The following is a 23030-nucleotide window of genomic DNA, read 5'->3' as shown; positions in this document are numbered from 1 at the left end:
GAAGCTGACCAGAAAAAACTTATTGCAAGAGGAAAAGGAAGCCATACTTCCTCAAACATTTTAAACAAATAAAATATTTCAAATTTTTTATGACATATACTTTCTTGTGTAGTGTATAGAACTATTGACAATCTGAAACAGAATACTCAAACATATTCTTGTCCTGCTCTGTGACATTCATCCTGGTGACAACTTGCTTTATAAGGCACAAAGTGGCTGTATCTCTCTGTTCTTTTTACCTGTATCATGTTTTTATGTTGCTAAGGAAACAGCCAAGAAAGACTGATCCTTCTCACCAAGTTCAACAAGAATTGTGATACTGGCTACATAGCTTATGGAGCTAAACAGAATAAAGGTGTTAGAAACAAGTAATCAAATCCATTTTTATAGTAATTTGCAACCATTTATCAGTGGTTAGTACAAATTTAATGATTTTGTTGTTATTTAGTGTTATATGTTTACAAAAGTTGTAGGTAGAGAAAACTGATAATTACAATCCAATACAAACAACATAGCATTAATGCTATATCCTTTCTAAAGGATTACACTGTACATAATCCACATAACTCTGAGAAGAAGACTGTGTGTTTGTCTACTCAGTTTTATGCCCTTGTTATTACAATACTGAGTATTTATTTTAATAACATAATATAACATTAAAGGACAACAACAGGCCTTTTAGTCTGTCTGTGCTGTCCTATCCACTAAATTAAAAACCAAAAAATCTCCAAGCCATCCCTTACTAAATTTTTCCTCAAACTTCCTTAACTCTTTCTCAACATATTTGTACTCTGAGGATGCTATTTCATTGCTACATGTACAACTGGCCCCTTCTACCTCATTCTGAGCAGGTGTTGAGCACTCACACTTACCAACTTCTATTTGTAGCAGTTTAAGTATGATGGTTAATCAAATTGGAGAAGTCAATTCTTTGACCCACCTGACATCTTGTGCAGTTGGACATTTTCTTCAATACCAACATCAGTTGTGCTCTATCATCACCTTTATGTGCATCTTTCAGAGAAGTTTTAGTTCACTGTGCATTCTCAGATCAGTCACTTACTAATTCATGAGTTTCTGTTGCTTTTGGGATGTTGTTCTTCATGAACACATTGATCCCTCTTGGTCATGCTCATATGAGATCCCTGTGTTAGACACTTCATGAATGATGGAATCTTGGATAGAATCCTCTTTCTGCCACCATTTCTGTTCCTCCTTCCAAGAGAGGCAATCTGCAGTCGTGGCTAGACAAAGTCCAAACATAAGTAGGTGTACCACTTCTTCCTTTGCATCCAGATATATATCTGTTCACAGATACTTCCCTTCAAAATGGGGGCATAGTTTTAATCACCGTGAAGTTTTGGGCCATTGGTCAGCAGATAAAGCTGTTTTCCATATCAATATTCCCAAACTTCTATTGGGTTGTCAGACATTACGTCACTTCCATTCTCTTGCCCATCACCATCTAATTATGGTTCATTTAGACAGATCTATAATTGTGGCTGATACCAGTCACCAAGGGGCACTCGGTCTTCAGATCTTTATTTATGGACTTTGGATCTTCTATACTGGGCCCATGCATATCTCATTTGTCTTATTGCATGTCATGTGTCAGGTGCTTTTAATCTAGTCACAGATTATACTACTTACATGCACTGAATCTATACCATGAAGAAATCATCATATGTACTCTTTTTCAGAGACATTTGCCTTCCATGGGGCTCTTCCAATTTGGATGCATTTTCAATGAGTCTCAGTGCCAAATTGCCTCTCCTTTGTTCACCTACACTGCATACACAGGCTCTGGCTGTTCATGCTTTAATCCAGATTAGTCTCACAGACACTTTTGTGCACCTTCCTATGTAATTGCTTCTTTGAGTGGTTTCTTTGGTACACTTCACTCATTTTTGGGTCCTGATTACACCCTATTGGCCAACACTACCTTGGTTTTCAAGGTTACAGTGTCTGCTCCTTTCACCTCCTGTTCCTCTTCCACTGTTTCCCTTTCTTCTTCTTCTACACTCCAATCTCTCTGTGCTGTGTCTTCATGCCTGACTTTTGTCTGGTTGTTGGTGAGAAGGTCTGGCTTTGCATGTAGAATCTGTCTTCTTATTAGATACTTCCATGAGTCCATCTTCCTTGGAAGTGTACCAGTGCAAGTGGAAAATCTTCCACTATTTGTCTGCTGGCAGGAAATTTCCTGCCAGCAAGTCTTCTGTAGTTTGGGTGGCAGAATTTCTTACCAGGCTCTTTAGCTGTGAGTTTTTGGTCTATTTGCTTTCCAGATATCAGGCATTTCTCTTTCATTTTTTCAGATATATAAGATTTTTATTTCTCCTATTCTTCCTGTGCTTGTGTGTTTCTTCTGGATTCAGAAGCCTCCCAGGCATCCTACCTTTCCAGATTGGGATATTAATGTGTTCCCTGATGCTCTAACTTTATGTTCATTTGAATCATTTTCCTCATACTTCTTTTTTTTTATCTGTCCCTTAAGACCTATTTCCTTCTTCTCTGGGTCTGAGGATGTTGCAGATCTGATTTGTTTGCTGATAATGTTCCACATACCCTTTATCACTCTACCTATCTTCCCCTTTATCAAGATTGTTCCTTTCTTCTTGAGACTGCAGCAGCTTGAGGCAGTTGTTTCTCATTTCATCCTATTTCCATTCCTTTTCTCTCTATCTTCACCCTCATCTGACCCCTAATAAAATTCTGTGTCTGGTCAGGGCTCTACATTGTTATATTGCTTGTACAGCTGCTCTCTAAGGTAAGTGTAATCATTGTGTTATTCCATGGCAGTCATTCTCCCTTTGTGATCTTTTGCTTTCTACCCTTACAGATTGGGTCTGTCTTCTTGTTTGTTTTGCCTACTCCTCTGTACCATCTTCCTCCCATAACTTATTCCATATTTCCTTACACCAAATATGTCACCTCACATTTGTCTTCATCATACAATGGAGGAGATTCTCCAAGCTGGTAATGTGGAACATGTCCAGTGCATCACTCTTTCATCCATGTTAGAATTTTATTTTCTATCTGTGGTCATGCTTCAGACTTTGGTGCAACTTTAACTGGTAAGTAAGTTTTATATGGGAGCTCTTACCACTTTCCAGTTCCAAGCCACTGGAGTAGTTGACTATGGAAACACCCTTCAGAATGAGCTAAAAAAAAAAGTTGTTTATAATCATTCAGTTACTGAGTAACAAGGCTTCCTGTTACACATTCAGTACACAGAGTTGATCCACTATGTATGCAGTTCACACACTTTGATTGGGAGCCTTCATCCTACCTTTATGTGGATGTAATTTCTTTGCATTGAGGTTTTGAATTCAAGTGAACCAATCACATTATTAGCCATGTCATTCCTGTTTTCCACTTTTCCAGTATCTTCAGATGTGTTAACCTCTTCCTCTCTCTCCTTGGCCATCTCTCTTATGCCAGTCTTGATCAGACATTTTTCATTCAGCATGCTTTAACTTTCACACTTGGCTTTTGTACAGTTTATTGCCTGACAATAGGGATTGACATCTCAAGTGGTACTGTTATTAACATGTTTCTTTTGATATTCTTTTTTTAGAAGCGTATCAAAGACAATGGTATAATTATCATAAGTGGTATCTTAGACATGAGTTTAACCCTTTACATCCCACTATGTTACATGTCTCTCAGTTTTTGACACAGCTGTTTGAAGCCTTTGTCTCTTCCCTTATATAAAGCTGACTTATTAGCTACTTTTCATTTTTCTCAGAGAAAAAAAGTTTTGAGCCCCTGGAATGTGCAACAAGGAAAGGTAATCTAAACTGATTTCAAAAGTAATGACAAAACCAACAAACACTTAAATTAAAATTTTAAAAGGTAAAGTTTACAAAAACATTTGAAATTAATAACTTTCAATTAATCTGGTGTATAAGAAATGACATTGCTAAGAATGGCGAGAAAAAGGAATGCAGTTTGGCTCCTAAATCACCTAAGAATCATCACTGAGCTATTCTGAACCAAATATAATGTGGTGAATTGTAAGCTAAGTATAATGTAATTGCTTTATAACACACAAATAAAATGATGCAATGTGAGTAATGCCAACTTAGTTTATTTTGTTGTATTTATGAGATAACACTTATTGTTTGAGCTACATAAAAGTTCTAGTTTTTGTGGGTTTTTTTCATTCACATGTTTTTAGATGGATATCACATATATTTGTTAGTTAAATCAACCCAACAGTTATATCAGAATTCATTGTTTAACTAGTAATATGCAGATCAGGATCTTATTTGTAATACATACATTGTCAAGTGGATTACATACCATTGGTATGTGTTTAACCTTAATGGATGACAACACTGTTTTTTTATTATATAGAAATTTATCATGGTAAATTCCTATAGCTAACCATTAAGGTGTTGTTATAAACTTTTAGTTAAATCTTCAAACAGTCTATGGATTTAAAATGCTAAAATCAGGGGTTTGATTCCCCTCAGTGGTCTCGGCAGATAGCTCAGTGTGGCTTTGTTATAAGAAAACACACATATCTTCAGACACGGTTATATGCAATATGCTCCAGTTACCAGCCTCAATCAAATTGCATCTTCTACACCAACATGTGACAGCAGTTGCAGTGCTGCAGAAAATAAAAGTATGCTAAAACTGATGTTTTATAAAATTATTTTACACTTAGTTACAGTTTTAAAAGGTTTTTGTTATATCTTAAAATTGTAAGTCTATTATACAAAAATTGTTTTTTAGAACTTATAGTACATACAAGAAGGATTTAAACATTTTGGCAATAAAATTAAGAGGGAAAAGTAATAACTTTTTATATAAGCTTCATAAGGGTTAAAAGTACAATAACTGTTTGATGTGATATTATACATTAAGTTATTAAAGTGCTTTCTATTCCTTGAGCCTCCCTAGTGGCAGAGCAGAATGTCTGCAGACTCACACTGCTAGAAACCAAATTTTGATACTTGTTATGTAGCTTTGTGTTTAATTCCAGACAAGCAATCTATTGCTTGAAACTTTCATCTATGGCTAAGAAATTTTGTATCTCTTCAGCTAAAACTTTTGTTTCTTAAACATCTTATTTTTTTTTTAATTTTATCACAAGACATAAAACATTATGAAACTCTTTAATTATGTATTTCAAATGTTAGTGTAGTAATATTGTATCATAACTATGCTACAACATCAGAATAATAGGACTAATTCTAAACATTGTTAATAACATGTTACAAAGTTTTGAGCCATACAATATGAAATGGAGTTTAATAACCTAATCAACAGATAACTACCTGCCTTGATGAAGCCATAAGAGTACAACATTAGCTGAAACATAAAGTTTTTTCATTATCATTTGAAGAGAAAATGTGATATTGTTTTCCTCTGACTTTATTGTCAAAACATGTAGAAATTACTAACAGCAATTTTTGACAAGGAAAAGTCTGCTAGACCACTTTTTCATGTAAAACTTTTAATAAGTTTTCTTGTTTTGAAAAGCACAATAAAATTTCCAAAATATTGTTTTGATTTTAATGAATAAGGGTACTTTTGTAATTGTCTAATATGAACAGGCTGCTCCAGTCAGGGTTCAACAAGAATAAAAAATGTATTCAACAATAACAATGTTTAAAAATAAATTAAACACTTACCAAAACAGAGTTGATAAACATGTGGCTGGCCAGGACTTGATACTAATATTAATGAACAATGTGTCATAAATACCAATATTATTTCAAATAATGGAATCAGGAAAAAAACCTCATCCCAAGAAAAATATAAAAAACACAATATTCCAGAAATGCCTTTCAATATCAAAAACCATATCAAGTGATAAACTGCAGTAATTCACTAATTGTATCATTCACTAACTATCTTGTGATACCCCCTCTTTAAAGCTTCTGGCAGAATATTTATTCACTGAGCAGGTCATCAAATGTGTGATCACAAATTTATGTAATCTTCTGCTGCATTTCAAGGCTTTCAACTGAAAAGCTAAACAGTTAGATAACATTTATTGTATTTTTCTATGCAGAATCATGTTTATGTTTATATATATTCAGTCAGAGAAATTATAAATTATTTTAAGTCTCAGATGCCTAAGCTTATCCAAACAACATACATGTTTATAATTTGTCAACAAATGTGAACTGAAATGTATGCTGATTACTTGTACATTAACTTTTTTTCACTCAAACAGTTGTGTGAAGCCTTCAAGTAATAATTATATGCAGGTAATATAATTAAGGTTCTCTTCATTTATGTGATAAATAAAAGTTTAATATCTGTTACAGGTTAACATGCACTTTAGATTTTTATGTATAAAAAGTTTTTTGTTGTTTTTTTATTAAGGAAAGAGGGATTAAGTTATCTACAAAATTTGACAATACAAAGACCTGCAGTATTGAGACTATGTCATTCTTGCAACCTGTCCATCCAGCTGCTGCATCATCAAAAGTGCACCAGGATGAACATGGTGCTCTCCTGTGGCCTGTTTTATTCCTTTATCCTGAATATAGTGAAAGTGACTTTATAGAAGCATTTCATGAGGACAGCAGGTACTGAAAATTAAATAAAGTGTAATGAAACCATTTTCAAATTAAAAATACTGAATATGTGTGTATACATAATACTAATACAATAAACTTTTGAATACTTATTTGAAATTTTGAGAAAATATTTTTAAAAAATTGTTTTGTTTTTACTGTAAATGTTGCAAGCAAGATATTGCTGTGTACATAAAAATCTGTTATTTTCAGTCTGCACATAAGAAAAATAAACAAATAATATGTCTCATGTAAGTGCTACAATGCATTTGTTGTTACTTTATGTAAAGTATTCATGCAGCAACTCTCTTTTTGATTTATTTGCATAATTTTCTTTATTTTATAATTGTAACATAGTTTATGGAACACTAAACTTGAATAACTACACAAAAGAGTAAAAACTCATTGAAGCAATTACTTGTGAACCAACTAATTGAATGAAGTTTGTATTAGATTTATTTGGAAATGTTTTCTTGTAAAATCATCATGCTATCTTTGTCCGAGTGCATTTTAAGTTCTATTTACATTATTTCTAGGTTTGTTGATTCATATAGTAAATATAATGTACTCCTCAGGATAATGTGCTTGTCATTATGTGCAATGTTGAATGTCTTATGCTAATAAGACAAACATTGGTGGATTTGATACATATAAACATGATAAAGTGCTTAATGTTGATTAGTTTCTATAAACAGATGGCTCTCATTAATGACAGTCACTTTTTCTGAAGACTATTAATTACAAATGTCATAAAATCTGTAACATTCAGATGAAAGTTAACATAGACATTTAATCATCCATACTTTAATTATTTTTACTTACTTGTAAAAGATTGCTTTAATGCTTTGTAACAAACTAATTACAAATGGAACACCAGGAACTCAAAGTTTACAGGAAAAAGAGAAGAAAAAGCTATATTTCAGATCAACAAAACATAAATTTTATTCACTGCATTAACAACATCAATTTATAAATATACCAATCTCTGAAGTAAGAAAAATGTACATTAATTGAATACATAACTCTGAACAAATATGGTATTACTTTTTCAAAACTTTACCTCATTAATCTATTTATTGTCTTTTCATATTTCCTGTCTTAATGGAAACTATTATAAAAGTACTAAAAGATAATTTACAGTTGAACAGAGAGTTGATTCATATTTGAGAGCTGTACTAGCTCAGACTAGATGCAGGCTCAAGGCTGTTAATAATATGCTATTTTTCACTCATTAGTGTTGTGGTGTATTGTCAATTATGATAACGTATCTACAGTGTTGATTTAAGAATAATTTTCAACATGTACCTAGTAAATATGTTTATTAGACAGTGATTTTTAAATAATTTACAGATCTGTAATGCTCTAAACAAAACTGCTAGATATATGAATTTTCTGTAGCTAGTTAACCTTTACCTTGACCCTACTCTTCTAATGCCTAGTATAAGAATACTATTGATGTGACACATTTCAGATCTCATAGTATTATCCAGTAACTTCTAAACATCTTATATATGTTGGAAAATGTTTGTATTTTTCACTTATTTAGGCAGAAGATCTGTTTCATACTTCTTTGTGACACTATCGTATAGTCTAGTCTTTGCTAGTAGCTAAAAGTCTGTGATAAAATTCAAAATTTTATTTCATTGGTTATGTAAAATTATTTAGTTGAGACTCTTCCTCAAATATTTGTACTGTTCTAAGAGATTATAATACATTGTTCTGTAATTTATTCCTAATAGTATTTTAAATCTTTTGAACTTGAATTATCTGAAATAACATGCATGATGTGTTTGATCGAGACACTTAAAATCTGAAGAATTAGGGAGAAAGTTACTTTTGTCCAATATTTAAAGAATCTTAAAAGTGTTCATATTGTTGAATAGATCATTCTCATAATTAATAATTAACATTAGTATTAATGGTTACATAGCTTTTTAGTTATGGAAATTGTAAAGGTTGCACACTGTCTTGTGCAGTAAGGAAGTTTTTTAATGAAATTAGTTGTTTCAGTTCTTAGTTCTTAAAACACAAACATTTAACATCATAAACGTTAATAAATAGAGTTGTTTGCTACCTATGTAATTAATATAGTGTCTTTTTCCTGTTTTCCCAATTCTATGTCATACATCACGATTATGATGCTGACTTGTGTTGAGATGATTATTGGATGCATTAGGTTGATTTCAGTTAATTATACTGTTAAGGCGCGTATTATTGGTAAAGTTTTTGCTCTTAAACATGTATCATTATACATATGTGTTTATTTTATGTTGCTTAAAAATTAAACTCATTTTAGTGGTTTCAAAAGACATTAAGTATCATGATGTATTATTATATATTATTACCATCTCTCAGGTTTGCTGATCATTTAGAGGTGATGTTTGGATCCAGTGATGTCCATCCACCATGGGATGTAGAGAAGAAGTATTTGCCTTCAGATATTGAGGTCAGATATTTTGACTGTGTTCACATTTGTCATGTGCCACTGTTTTTTAGTCTGTTTTTGTTAATCTCATTTGATAGTGTACCACCTACAACTGTCTTCTTCTGTACTTGATGAATAAACTTAAATAATTAGAACTGAGCTTGAAAATTGTAATACTGACGAATGCTCAACAGACTCTTACAGTCACTTTACATAGTGTAAAGTGTCAAAATGATTCTGGATTATGAGCTTTTTGGATAATGAATTTGATAACCAAATTAATAACATTTAACTTGTGTATATAAACTAAAACTAAGTATGGGATATTGTAATTATGATTAGTGTGAAAGCCTAAGTAACCTTGATACATATTGATTTCAATAAAATATTCACTGGAGATACTGTGTCTTTAAGTTTTGGCCTTAATCTATTGATTAAGATTTTTTTTATGCATGAACTTTTATTATAATTAGTCTTTTAACCCTGTATACACAGGTGGGAGTCAAATTACACATTCCAAGATCTTTGACAAAGTGCTGTTCATCATGCTATTATTATGTTGTTATGCAAGTATAATATGTAAACTGTATAATTGACAAAAAGTATATTTATTTTACACATGAACATCACCTTACACTCCAACTTATCAGAATCTGAGTCAGACTGATGTCAGTAGTTCATAGATATATCTCTAGTACAAATGCATCTGATTTTGTGTAGATACATATAGTGTATTTAGAATTATAGTCAGCATTCATTTTCTGATACAGAGTCAGTTGTGAATCCATGTTTTACACATTCAATTAAAAGAATCTTAAATACATTCCAGTGTATGTTTTTAAAAGAGTTTTTTGATTGACAGATAAAAGCAAAGCTATGATCAGTGTGTTAATGGCATTGTTATTGCCAACTATCTGAACACAACATATAATTCCAGCTAATTTACTATAACTAGATAAAGAATGTAGTGTGTCAAAATACTCTGGTCCTAACACTTATGTCTCATGAGAAGTACAATAGTTTTATTTTCATTAAATTATAATTTAATTAGTAGTAACCTTCATGTACTTCAGACATTGAAATTTCTTTGATAAATTAATAGTAATAGAATGAAAAGCAAAACCTTGAGAAAATGTTTATTATTATGGAAGATGTGTAGGAGCTGTGTAACAGTCAGTTGTTTTATTAGGCATATCATAACTTTACTTTGTAGCAGCCACAAATATAATTGTTTATTTGAATCAGTTAGTTATCTGTAAGGATATTTTCTTAGATCAAACTATGTAATCTGAGATTTTTACGAGTATACTTTTTTGTGTGGCAAAGTTTAAAATCTTGTAATCTATGGTTATACAAGTATACTTTCTTGGATAGTATGATTGCAATGAATTTCCTCAGGCATATTTTCTTCCATGCTTTTTTTAAGCTCATTAATTTTTATTTTTATTAGCTTTATACTTTCTGCTGGTGTATTTTTATAGATAGCACATGTGTGTTTGAATCTGCTGGAATTATTAGGTGTGCTTAAAATTAATTATTTTTATTTTCAGATTTATTTTGAAGATATAAAAAAATCCACTCATTGTAAAGTTGATACCTCTCATACATTAAGAAAAGTTTTGTCCGATTCAAGGTATGTAAATGTATGTTAGATTTCCTGTAATCATAGTCATGTTGATCCAAGGTACTTTTCAATAAACAGTAAAGATGCTACACTTTTGAAAAAAAATTCTGCTTCATACTGTTTAGCAATACAAATTATATAACCTACAATAATTATTTTCTTCAAGCTAATGCTTTAACCTTGAACATAGTTCTTATATTCATGTTAAGAAATATGTTCAGCATCTTGGAGTTTAACAATTTTGCCTCTTTGTTTTATTATTCATTTTTATATTATTTTATAGAACATGTGGAATTAGCTTCAGACTTTTCCCATGGTATTGTTATGTATTGAATTCAATATCCATTATACTTAAAGATATGTGGACATCACTTTTTTAAAACAAATGTTTTTCTAGCTTTTGAAATGTTTTGCATAGTATATATAGTTTATATTGTGATATAAAAAATTAAAGTTTGTTACCGAAGAAAAGTAAAACATATCTCGTTTTACTGAAGATACAAGTTGTGATAATGAAGCCTTTAAGGTTCTATGTAAGAAATTTAAATGATATATAAATTTAGAATATTTAAATCATATTCAATTTGTAGAAAAGGATGTTTTAAAGAATACTAAAGCATTCTGATTATATGTAAGATCCAAAAAATAATATAACAAAAATGTAAGGCCACTGTAATTTAATTGTGCTGTAAACTAGCAGTTGGAAAAAAATAGCCAGAGCAAGATATTCATAATTTGAGTTGTCTGAACACACTGAATTATGTCTATCTTTTAAGTGTTACCAGCATTACTCTTAATGAATTGTATCTGCAGTTAGGTCATTTAAACTGAAAAGTTTATCAAGTTTTGACTGTATTCAACCATACTTATTTAGGCATGTTCTGAAATATTGTCAAAATATTTATGCAAGGTTTTTAGTTTATTTGTTTCTGAAAATATATGTGGAAAATTACTAAGGATTTTCCAATTTATTATAAAGTAGGTAAAAAATATATACATGCCAATTACAGTATTGTCATTATCCGTCAATGAGTGAGTATAATGCAGTAATATGTTTTGGTAATGACTGTCAATTTATTTAAAAATTTCAACATAGAATTATGCCTAGGATATTACTTTGACAGTTCAATACAGTTTACAAAATGTTTATTTCAACATAAGTTTATGCCAAGGTTGACTACCCTAATAAGTCTTATATTTTTCACAGTATTTCACTCTTTTGATGAAGGCTGCAAAGTTGAATGCTATTTACGTGGCTTTTGAAAAACCATCTGACACAGTGAATCATGATATTCTATTAACTCTCTTGCTACAAGCTCAGTCAAACCAACTGAGTTTGTGATCTTTATAGGTTCTGAACTATAACTTCTTACACATTTTTGTATGTTCATGAAACTTTACAAACCTTGAATAATTATTAAGTCATTTGTTAAAGTATTGACTGCTCTAAGTGCAAAGTGATTTTCAAATTGAGATTAAAATTACTTTTTCTTTAAAATATCTTAAATTTCATTTGCATAATCTCTATAAAACCTCTTAAATAAATTTGAAACTTTTTTGCAGTGACACTTTTTTATTTTCTGTCCCCTAAGTGACTTTGCAACTGCCAGAAAAAAATTAATTTTGAAATGAATCTAAATGACCAGGCCCAGCATGGCCAGGTGGTTAAGGTACTCAACTCATAATCCGAGGGTCGCAGGTTCGAATCCCCATCATACCAAATATACTCATCCTTTCAGCCATAAGGGCATTATAAACTTATGGTCAATCCCACTATTCATTGGTAAAATAGTCCAAGAGTTGACAGTGGGTGGTGATGACCTTCCCTCTAGTCTTACACTGCTAAATTAGGGACAGCCAGTGCAGATAGCTCTCACATAGCTTTGCACAAAATTCAAAAAACAGACAAACAAAAACAAACTAAATGATTATTTTTTTCTTTCTAGAATGACTTAAATTGTGACATGAAACTACATTTGTTTATTATTCTAAATAGCTTTAAACTCGTGCCTCTATATATTTGTTTATACTTAAATTTTATTATTTCATTGACATTTGAACCATAATTAACCAATACTCCCACCATAAAATTTGGATCACTTTGTGAATGTAAAGCTCATGTTACTCTATCAAATTATGTAATGCATGAACTACTTGTGAATTGCTCAAAAATGTATACCTTATGCAAAAATTAGTGTTATTATTTATTTTTACCTCATCTAACCTTAAAAGCTTTTAATTTTTACATTTTGGATACTTTTATAATAATAACTAAAGAAAAAAATGAAAAACAAGAAATAAAGTTCTTACCTGAATCTTCTGCATTTTTTTTTCTCTTGACTGTCAGTGACAACTCTGCATTTTTATCCTAATGGTACTACTGCAGTAAGTAATGTTTTATTTCAACTAAATGATGCATCAAGGAACACAGAATAATCACATTCAACAAGAGATGTTAAAAATTCAAATCAAACTGTTGATGTGTTTCCTGTGAAAATAAAATTTGAACTGGAAGCAAAATAGAAACTTTTTGTACAGAAAAAATGTAATATAGTATGTAATTTGGTAAATTAATACTGTGGCATTCTATTGGTTATGAAATATAATATTAAATGACAAAGGAAACTATTGGCAGTTTCTAAAGGAGAGAATGTGACAGATGAGCAGAGCAAGAGGTGTCTGATTTTCTGTTTTATAGTTCTGTAACTAAATAAGTTGGAAGCTTTTAAAAATGATGTGCTTTGCATGAGTGATGACAACATTATCATGAGTAATTTACATTAAAATTTGTTCTTCTTGGAGGGATTGTACATTATTTAGAGAAGAAGGGACGCCTAGAGAGAAAATGTCACAATTTTCATACTAAGTGAATTTGAAGATTTTTTTAAATATTAACATATAAAATTATTAACTTAAAAGTTGTGTACTATTAAAATCTTGATTATTAGTTACATTTTTATTCCAAATTTATTGATATGCTTTGATAAGGAAATGTTTTAATTAAATGTTGAATGTAACTAACTATAATCTTGTGACATGCATAGAAAAAGATGTCCATAGTGATAGAGTTAACAAATTGATATCTTCATAAGTAACCAAGATGTTGTTTTATTGAGTCATTCTTATAAATATATTGTTAAACTGTGTGTGCCTCAAAGTCCTAATGTAGGGCTTTCAGTTGTTTTATTGTTTGTAAATGACATGTCTGTTGTATAATAAATTAAAAGTGTATATTTTTTTTTTGTAGTCTGAAAATTTATAAAACAATAAATTCAATTGATGATTGCCTTCTTATGCAGTCAGAGCTAAGAAACATGATTGTTTGGAGTATAATAAATGATTTACATTTTAGTATTTGTAGATGTGCAACAAGGATTTCCATATTTTAGCAGATATTCCATGTTAGATAGTAATCTTAATAGAACATAAGCAATTATAAAGAAATCAGAGGCTTTTATCCCATTGATCTAACCTCCCATGGTATGATTGTGTAAACATCAATAAGATCATCTTTTGCATTTTTTTTCTGGAGGGAAAATAAAAGATCTTACCCACTTATCCTTGTGACATAATCATTTTCAGAATCAGCTTTGCAGTCCTGCTTTGAACCTATTCCAATAAATCAGTATCTCTTCTTATATAAGAAAAAAACTACACAGTATTCCAAGAGAGGTCTATTTAGTAATTTCTCTGAATACATGATTAAATTTTTTTATTTGTAATAAAAAATAAGTACATCTCAGAATTCTTTGAGCTTAACTGCTATTAACAGAATACTGCCTGGATGATTTAACTGACTTAACTGCCACTATGCCAAGGTTCTTTTCTTGAATCATGCCAGGGTGTTGATTCCCATTTATATTAAATGTATGATCGACATTATGGTAACACAAGACCATAATCTTGCACTTACCATAAATAAAGGATGTTTTCCCACTGTTTTGTCCATCTTATCAAAGGATATAGTCATTTTGTAGTACCAAACATTCTCGCCCTTTTAGCCGTGAAGGTGTTATAATGTGACACTCAGTCCCACTGTTCACTGGTAAAAGAGTAGCCCAAGAGTTGGCAGTGGGTGATGATGACTAGCTGCCTTCCCTCTAGTCTTACACTGCTGAGTTAGGGATGGCTAGTGCAGATAGTCCTTATGTAGCTTTGTGTGAAATTCAAAACAAACCAAACCTTCTGGTTCTTTTTACTTCCGGTGATCTGCCAGCTAGGCAACATTCGGACTTTAACATACTGGAAGAATACTGTTACCTTGTTTAGTGTGCATTTAATATTTACATCCCAAATTTTTGGAGAAACATTTCACACTATATGCATGTACTTATGGTGGTAAAAATGTATTTCCATCCTAAGTATGCTTTGCTTTAGTCTATAATATGGTGACTTGAAACCAGTGCTACAAGGGATCAAGTAGCATTAATAAATTTTGATGTCTGATGATTTAAGTAGAGAATATTACATTTCCGGTGATACTTCACTCGGGGTATAACTGTTGTAGTTATGTTAAAGTGACTGCATGTAAAAAGATATGCAATATTTTCTTCTTTATCATGGTATTCAAAATGTGTATGTATATATCATAAGTTATGTTTATGTCATTTGTGCCAAATCAATATCATCTTACTCATGATAGTTGCTACCATGATTTCAGTAATATGAAACTTGCTTCTTTTTGTATATAATATTATAATACAAGTTTTTTGTTTGTTTGTTTAGGTACTACATCACTGCAGGAAATCCTACTTTTTTACTGATGGTCAGAAACTCCAGTTTCCATAAAAAATTCATTCAAAGCGAGCTAAATGAATAGAGCAGGAAGCATCTTTTTATCATGTTTAGTTTAAAATAAAAGTTGTATAAGAGAGTCATTACATCTTTAACAAATGAATCTAAACAACCATAGATTTATTCTTTTTTACTTTATGAATTCGGAATTAATTGTACAACACGCAAAATACTTGAGAGTGTGAAATGTACAGTGACGTATAGTGTAAGTTTTACAGCGTATTTAATGGCTCTTGGGAATACTTACTAAATATAGTTGTAGGCAAAATTTTATATTAAAACTGCATTTTAAAAAACTGTATAAATTTGTACTGAAAAACATATTATTCAAACGTTTTTGTCATAACACAAACTACATAACACTAGTATAGAGTGAGGCACAGAACAAAAAAACTATAGTTAATTATTTGAATGCAGAAATATATAGAAAATTACAGTAAGATGTGCATTATTATGAAATATATTACAGAATGAGGTGAAACGTAGTACAACATATAATAAGTATTACAAGAAAGAAAAAATATTTCATTTACTAAATTTGTTATAATGCTTTAAGAATTTTCTGAATTTTTATGTAACAGATTATTCTTTTTATCTGTCTAAATCTCTACATGGATTATGAAAAAACTTAAATACTTCGTTTATATTTTTACATATCGATGTAATATTCGAGTCATTAAAGAATTTTTACGTGGGTGACTGAACATTACGAATGTAGTTCTTGAAACATTCATGCTAATAAATAACGCAATGTACATAAAATTTTATAGATTTCGCTTTGATACAACAAGATACGTTCCAATGTTAACTATAAACTAAAAATCCAATACCCAATGACTTTCTTCAATTTAAATTGTCCACAATTACACCCACAGAGCTTGCTTGTGGTACGACAGAATGTCAACTGAAAATGCTAGAAACAGATAGCCATTTGTACAACTTTGTACTTAATTACAAACAAGTACAGCTATGGAATCTTTTATCACCACTAGCGTTGTTTTGTTGGGTTTTTTTTCTCTAAAACCTGCCATTGTTAGAATCGAATCTTTGTTTGTAATGATTTTCTATCAGTTTATTTTTTTAACTTTTATCTCGGCAATATGTAATTCATACAAGCTCTAAGAAAATATTTAAAGTCCTCAAAGAAATAATAACATCCAAAGTAGTTCACTGAAGTTGAATGGTTTATGATGTTCAAAATCTATAAACGTTCCTGGTTAAATCTTGTAGTTTTCCCATTAATTGGCGTTAATCACAAAGCTTCTGATGGATATAGTACACTGACTGAAGCAGATTAATAATAATTGTCTCGGCATGTCGGTTTTGTATCCCAATCACGCGAGACTTTGGAAGTTTCAACAGTGTTTGAACATGCTACTGTTTTCGCAAAATAAAATTCTTGATTCTTACTTTCAAATTTTTTCATCAAATTTAGAGTACAGGCAGGAGTTGTGTAGTACATATCCAACAATATACGTCACATGCATCAAACTGAAATACACATATATATTTAAAAAAATGTATAACGGTAAATCCGTTACCCTTCCCTCCTTAGGAAATTCAAAATTAGTGTTAGACAATTTTATATATATATATATTTACATTGATAACAATACATTGTCAAAGATTATACAATTTCAAAAATCCTAACAATACACAATACAATACAACTAACCTTATGATAATAAAATTGCATATCACGTGAAAGTGCTTGAACACAAATGTTATTTTGCCTTAACACAATCCGTAATAACACGACTGAGGTGTTCTTTGAAAACTGTGATGGGTTTTTAAAAAGTGACGAATTTTCTTGCGGTGTTTACCAGCCAATTGACATGTATGAAAAGTTTTCCAAAAATGAGAAACATCTTGCCTTATTTTTGGCCAAAAGAAATCCTTATAATTTTGTAAAATGTCTCGTTGATACCTAGGTGATATTCCATTGGAAGTACATGGGCAACTTTCAATATTTCAAAACGATATGCTTTAGGAACAACAATTTCATAAATAGCTCAGTTTTTCTAAGCTAGTACATTTGGTGGTCTCAATTTTTTTTCGTGAGTACACCATTTTTTGAAAAGTAACCAACCATTTAGAACGATTTTTTTGGGGACTAAATTAGATCTCTTCAATATTATTTTGTTGTGTACAAATTTACTTTTTCTTACATTCAGCAGAGCTACATTGGTTCTACGAAAAAAGAAGATAATTAGTATAAAAATCATAGACAGTTTTTTAAGGAAGAGTCCTGGTTTTCTATGACTGAGTCTTCCCAACAGTAAATACCACCCAGTTTGAAATTGCAAATAACTTCATCTGGATTTAGCATGTTCCAAGTTAGAAATTTAAATACAATTTAAAATATTTGATATACATTATAGATTAGGAAGTGAGTTATTTTGCAGTTGTTTACTATAACTTTTTGTCCTTTATATTAAGCTTGTCCACAAGCCAACTCTAATTTAAACTAAATGCCAGTTTAAAAGTTTTAATATGAACCAATAAAATGTTTTAAGAAGTGCAACCTTGATTTAAACTGGATTTTCACTGTAGCATAACATCAGATGCACAATAACACATCTAGGAAATACAAAATAGGAAAACTTGAGATGGTAGAAATCCTTTACGTGGTGGGGAATATTCACTAATTTTGATTTTTTTTTTTTTTCGCATTAAGCTACTCGAAGGCTATATGCGCTAGTCGTCCTTAATTTAGCAGTGTGAGACTAGAGGGAAGGCAGCTAGTCATCACCACCAACTCGTGGGCTACTCTTTTACCAACCAGTAGTGGGATTAACGTTGAAGCTTCTTTCCATTCCACCATTGTCAAAAGAGAACAAAACTTTTCCATGCAAAGGGTCGAGATATCGTACAACCACTGGATACAGTTTTGAGTCATCCATGTCTGTGGCTAAACTGTAAACACTGTTAGTAAGTATGCTTGAAATCATTTTGTCATCTTCACAACCAAACATTTGTACAATGGCTGTAGTTTTGGTTCTAGCACAGCCATATTTTGTCGCTACATCAGAGTCTGGCAACATTTTTCTGAATAGATGTCCTGCATGATTGGATACAGCTAGGGGGTAAATTATGAGCAATGACGAATTGCTTGAACATCACTTCTGCTTTTATGGTTTCATATTCTGAATTCTTACTCATAAATGTCGTTATCTGCATCGTTTTTGTCTTCGCCTCAGCCTTTTGTTGGTAAGATGCCGATTTTGTATGTCTGGAACAATCGTTTATCCCGCCATGCGCCACAGAAAAATCGATGTGACAAACTGTACAAAACCGTCACTGACTTTTGATGCAATGACCGGATATTTTGCACTATACTCTTTCCTAAATTTTTGATTCACAGTTTTAGTCCTTTTAGATTTGCCAGAAACAAGACAATCTGGTGAACGAGGCCTCTTTTTTTTCCATTTTTGAACGATCGCATTGGTGTTTCTATGCCGCTTAGAAAACGAGAAATACCCATCTACGCGAGCGCTGATTGACTGACAAGCACTGATGACGTAACTATGGATTCCCCTACGTACCCAGTATGGAGAAGCACTGCACTCAAACTATTGGTAGACGTCGGAGATACAAATATTTTTTTATTATTTCAAGCAAAAACATGATTATCGCAAGTAGCCATTTGGACTATGTCTTTTATTTATTATCAAAATTTATTTGTATATCACTAAAAATTTCCTTTTCACCCATTTCAAGCCCTGGGGGAACAATTTATCACTTTATTGTATAGGCCTATGTAATATATGATAACTTGGGAGTTGCAACAAGGCGTAATATTTGTCTGTACGAGCGTATAATCGTAATGTATACATCAAAATCGTAATGATTATGCTCAAATCGTAATGGTTGGCATCTCTGTATTAAATCAAACCTTTTTTTATTTTATTTATTTAACAGGTTGAGCATGCATCAAAATCAAGTAATGACTGAGGTCTTTTATTTAGAAATGATGTGGGAAATCACTTCTTTGATTAATGATAATTAAAAATAATTATTTTTATTGTATATTTGTTTTTACTCTGAGTTAACAATTCTCACTTTGTGTTCACAAATTCACACTGATGTTAACAAAAATGAAAAAAATTTACTCAAAATCCTTTTATTCAAAAAATGTTCACATCGATGTTAACAATTTCTCAGTTTCAACTTGAAACTCTGTAAGCAAATTATTTACTTATACCTTAATGTTTACTTAAAATTTGATAAGTTTTCTTCTAGATTTCGCGCCAAACATGTTCGCCCTTTCAGCCATGGAGACGTTATAATGTGACGGTCAATCCCACTTTTCGTTGGTAAAAAAGTAGCCCAAGAGTTGGCGGTGGGTGGTGATGACTAGCTGCCTTCCCTCTAGTCTTACACTGCTAAATTAGGGACGGCTAGCACAGATAGCCCTCGAGTAGCTTTGTGCGAAACTCCAAAAAACAAAACAAACAATTTTTTAATTTCGCACAAAGCTACTCGGCTAACGCCCCCACGGCTGGGAGGGCGAGCATGTTTGGCGCGAACCCGCGACCCTCAGATTACAAAGTGCACGCCTTAACGCACTAGGCCATGCCAGGCCTTGCGAAATTAAAAAAAAAAAAAAAAAATCTTGATTTTTTTTAATTGCAAAGTCTTTTATTAAGTCCTCAAAACTAATTTGGTGTAACAAATCTGCTTCTATACTAAGCATAAACAAGGCATCCAGCTTGTCTTATCGCATAGTAGTTCTGTTGGGATTTTTAATATGCTTGAGTTGAGAAAATGAACGCTCAGCTGTGCAATTTGTGACCATTAATGTTAAAAATATACGCAACACAATGCCTACGTTTGGAAACGCACACTCAATTTTGTCTTCTGAAGTTATTTTATAAAGTTCAGGATGACTGAATCTGATTTTCACAGTTTCTGTTGCACTAAACTTATGGCACACATCTGAGTGAAACTGCTGAAGCTCGGCAGAGAGATCAGTGTCCAAGTCCTCTGGGTAAGCATCAATTAACTTTTGGGGACACTAAGAGAACCTTTTAGTTTCAGCAGATGAAGTGACATCATTTGTCACTTCACTTAGGAAAGAAAATCTGTTTGCTATTTCTTTGTACACCTCTCCTCTTCTTCTCATCCGGGTTTCTAGTTCGTCAACAACTGTGCAGAAGGTAGTGATACGAAATTTATCTCTGGCATTCAGATCTACTTATTGTGCATCTTCGTCATTGGGTACCTTCTCTTTGACAGATTTGCGAGTTTGAACTTATTGTAATCAATTACTGGTAGTATTTCCTTTGCAACTGCTTCAAATCTTTCAACTAAAGATCCCTTAAAGTGCGTAGTTGATCAGATAATGATCCGTACAGCTCTGCACATTTTTAAGTTCACATCCTCATTTTGCAGAATTCGACTTGCTTTATGAAACTTTTGCAAAATCTCATCCCACATGACAAACATAAAAACAAATTCTAGCTCTTGTATCTTATTTACAATATTGTCTGCTTTTCTTCTAGTATCTCCCTTTTGGGACCGGTCTTCAACTAGGCATTCTAAAGCTTCTAAAATCTTAAAGAAAGACTTTAAAAATTGCTGTTGTTGCCATAGCATGTGCCTCCCATCTGGTATAAGAAAGGGATTTTAATACACTTTCATTACCAAGACAAGCTTTAAGAATTTTCCACTGGCTGGTTGAGGCTGAAAAAAATGTATAGAACAAATGCATTGCAGAGAAACAATTAACTGCCACTTGATAGCAGTTAACAGCACATCGGCCTACGAGGTTTATTGATTGGGCTGCACAGGGCACATATGAGGTAAACTTATTTTCTTCTAAAATCTTTTGCTCCATCCCCTTATAACGCCAAGACATGTTAGCAGCATTGTTGTAAGACTTACCCCTACATTTTGAAAAATTAAGTTTGCAAACTTCACCTAAGTACCGCAATACCTGATTTGCCATTTCCTCACCGGTATGACTTTTCAGTTTCAGAAAGGTTAAAAAGCGTTCAATAGGCTGTCCATCTTTTAAGTACAACACTTATCTGATCTATATGTGATAGATCTTGGCTTGTGCTAAAATAACCAGAAGAATTTACTTCATCAACAATCAACGTGTGGACCCTCTGAGCCATAGGTTCAATGAGTTCTTCATAGGTGGTTTTGGATAAGTAAGAAGGATTTCCTTTTCCAGGATTTCCATATTTCGAAATGTGCCCTGATAAAAATGGATCAAACTGAGTTATGACCTCAAGCAGCCCTAAAAAATTCTCATTCTGCAGTGAGCCAAATTTTTCATTTGTTCCTTGAAAAGCCAGGCCACATTCAGTTAACGTATGAATAACAGCTATTACAAGCTCCAAGACGTTTCCAGTAACTGCACTCTTCTTTAATTTGTTTTTCTAACTCTTGTCGGAAGCCTAAACCTTGTCTACGAGTTAAGTATGTTAGCACAGAGTCTTGGTGAGTAGTGCTTCTTTCATGATGATCTATTACAATAGTATTTCTCCAGTCACTGAACCCTTCTCTTTCAACAAAACGCGAGGAAATTTTAGGGGCAAAAAGTTTACAAACAAAGCAGTAAACTGCCCCTCTTAATGTTAAATAAAATAACCACTCTCTCTTGTATTGCTCAGCTTTGGCTTTTACCCCAAAGAAAAGTTTTTGCGAACAGTATTTCGTTGGTTTGCCACTATTGAAAGTATGGCAGTATTTTCCAAATGGTTTATTGGATTATTTGTGGACCCAGTGACTATCAAACACCACAAGTCTGACAAATGATTTCACTTTGCCTGTAAATTATACTGATATCTCTAGTGTTAACGTTGATGCAAGTTGGTCTACAAGATAGTATGAAGTTGAAATAAATGTTGAAAATGAATATCTACTGGACTATGGTAAAATGCTTCAATCTACAAAAGATGAAGAAACTAAAGCAAAAAATACAGGGTTGTGAGACTTGTGCCAGTTGAGCCAGCCTGCGACACCCCATCGTCATCATGATGTTCTGACCTTGAAGTGGACAAAGTGGTACTTGTAGGCGTGAAGCTTGTTTCAGTCATTGCAAAAGTTTCATTAAGGTTGTTGCTATGGTAACTGTATGTAAGAAGCAATGTCAATGGTGATATTCAAATCCATTGTGAGCCAAAGAGTATTACAAAACAATTTGTGATCAACAACACATACTGTAGTATACTATATATACAGTGATCATTCTGTACTGGTACACATACATAACATATAACTAATTGTAAACTGTACTGCACATTGAACTACAAAATACTGGGTTAAGCCTTGGCTAGAGTACCTAATTCCAAATCAAATATGTGAAGAATGAGTTGTAACCTCAACTTTGAACTCAGTTTTGACCTGGACACTTTAGATGAGCCAACAAACCATACAACAACAAAATAGGCATATGTCTGAAACTTTATCTGCATCCCTGGATGAGAAAGCAAATTCTAAACGACGGCATATATATTGGGAATAGTCCACTTCATTATTCCAGGCTACAGTAGTGTTTCCAGTGTACTTGTTGTAACTTAGTTACAGTATTTAGGCCTAACGTTATTGTCACTTAGTTCTTAGATAACAACACTCACGTTAAGCCTAATGCTAATACATTGCAACTGAGGCCACTAACGTTAAGCTTAGTACTCAA

The 23030-nt window shown here is 32.2% G+C and overlaps 1 protein-coding gene across 2 annotated transcripts in view; it reads left to right on the top strand.

Moving 5' to 3' along the window:
* Dpit47 (DNA polymerase interacting tpr containing protein of 47kD) overlaps positions 1 to 16082 on the top strand; it is a 69174-nt gene extending 53092 nt beyond the window's left edge. For both annotated transcript variants that reach the window (XM_076456877.1, XM_076456887.1), the window contains exons 9-12: positions 6346 to 6551; positions 8895 to 8985; positions 10515 to 10597; positions 15314 to 16082. In XM_076456877.1, coding sequence (XP_076312992.1) covers positions 6346 to 6551; positions 8895 to 8985; positions 10515 to 10597; positions 15314 to 15407 — 474 coding nt within the window. In that variant the 3' untranslated portion in view covers positions 15408 to 16082. The remainder of the gene's footprint in view (positions 1 to 6345; positions 6552 to 8894; positions 8986 to 10514; positions 10598 to 15313) is intronic.
* The last annotated feature ends 6948 nt before the right edge of the window (positions 16083 to 23030 follow it).

Source organism: Tachypleus tridentatus, chromosome 1, assembly GCF_004210375.1.
Source record: "Tachypleus tridentatus isolate NWPU-2018 chromosome 1, ASM421037v1, whole genome shotgun sequence".
Lineage (NCBI taxonomy): Eukaryota > Metazoa > Arthropoda > Merostomata > Xiphosura > Limulidae > Tachypleus > Tachypleus tridentatus.
The sequence above is the reverse complement of the archived record's forward strand: the minus strand, read 5'-3'. Positions and strand labels throughout refer to the sequence as shown.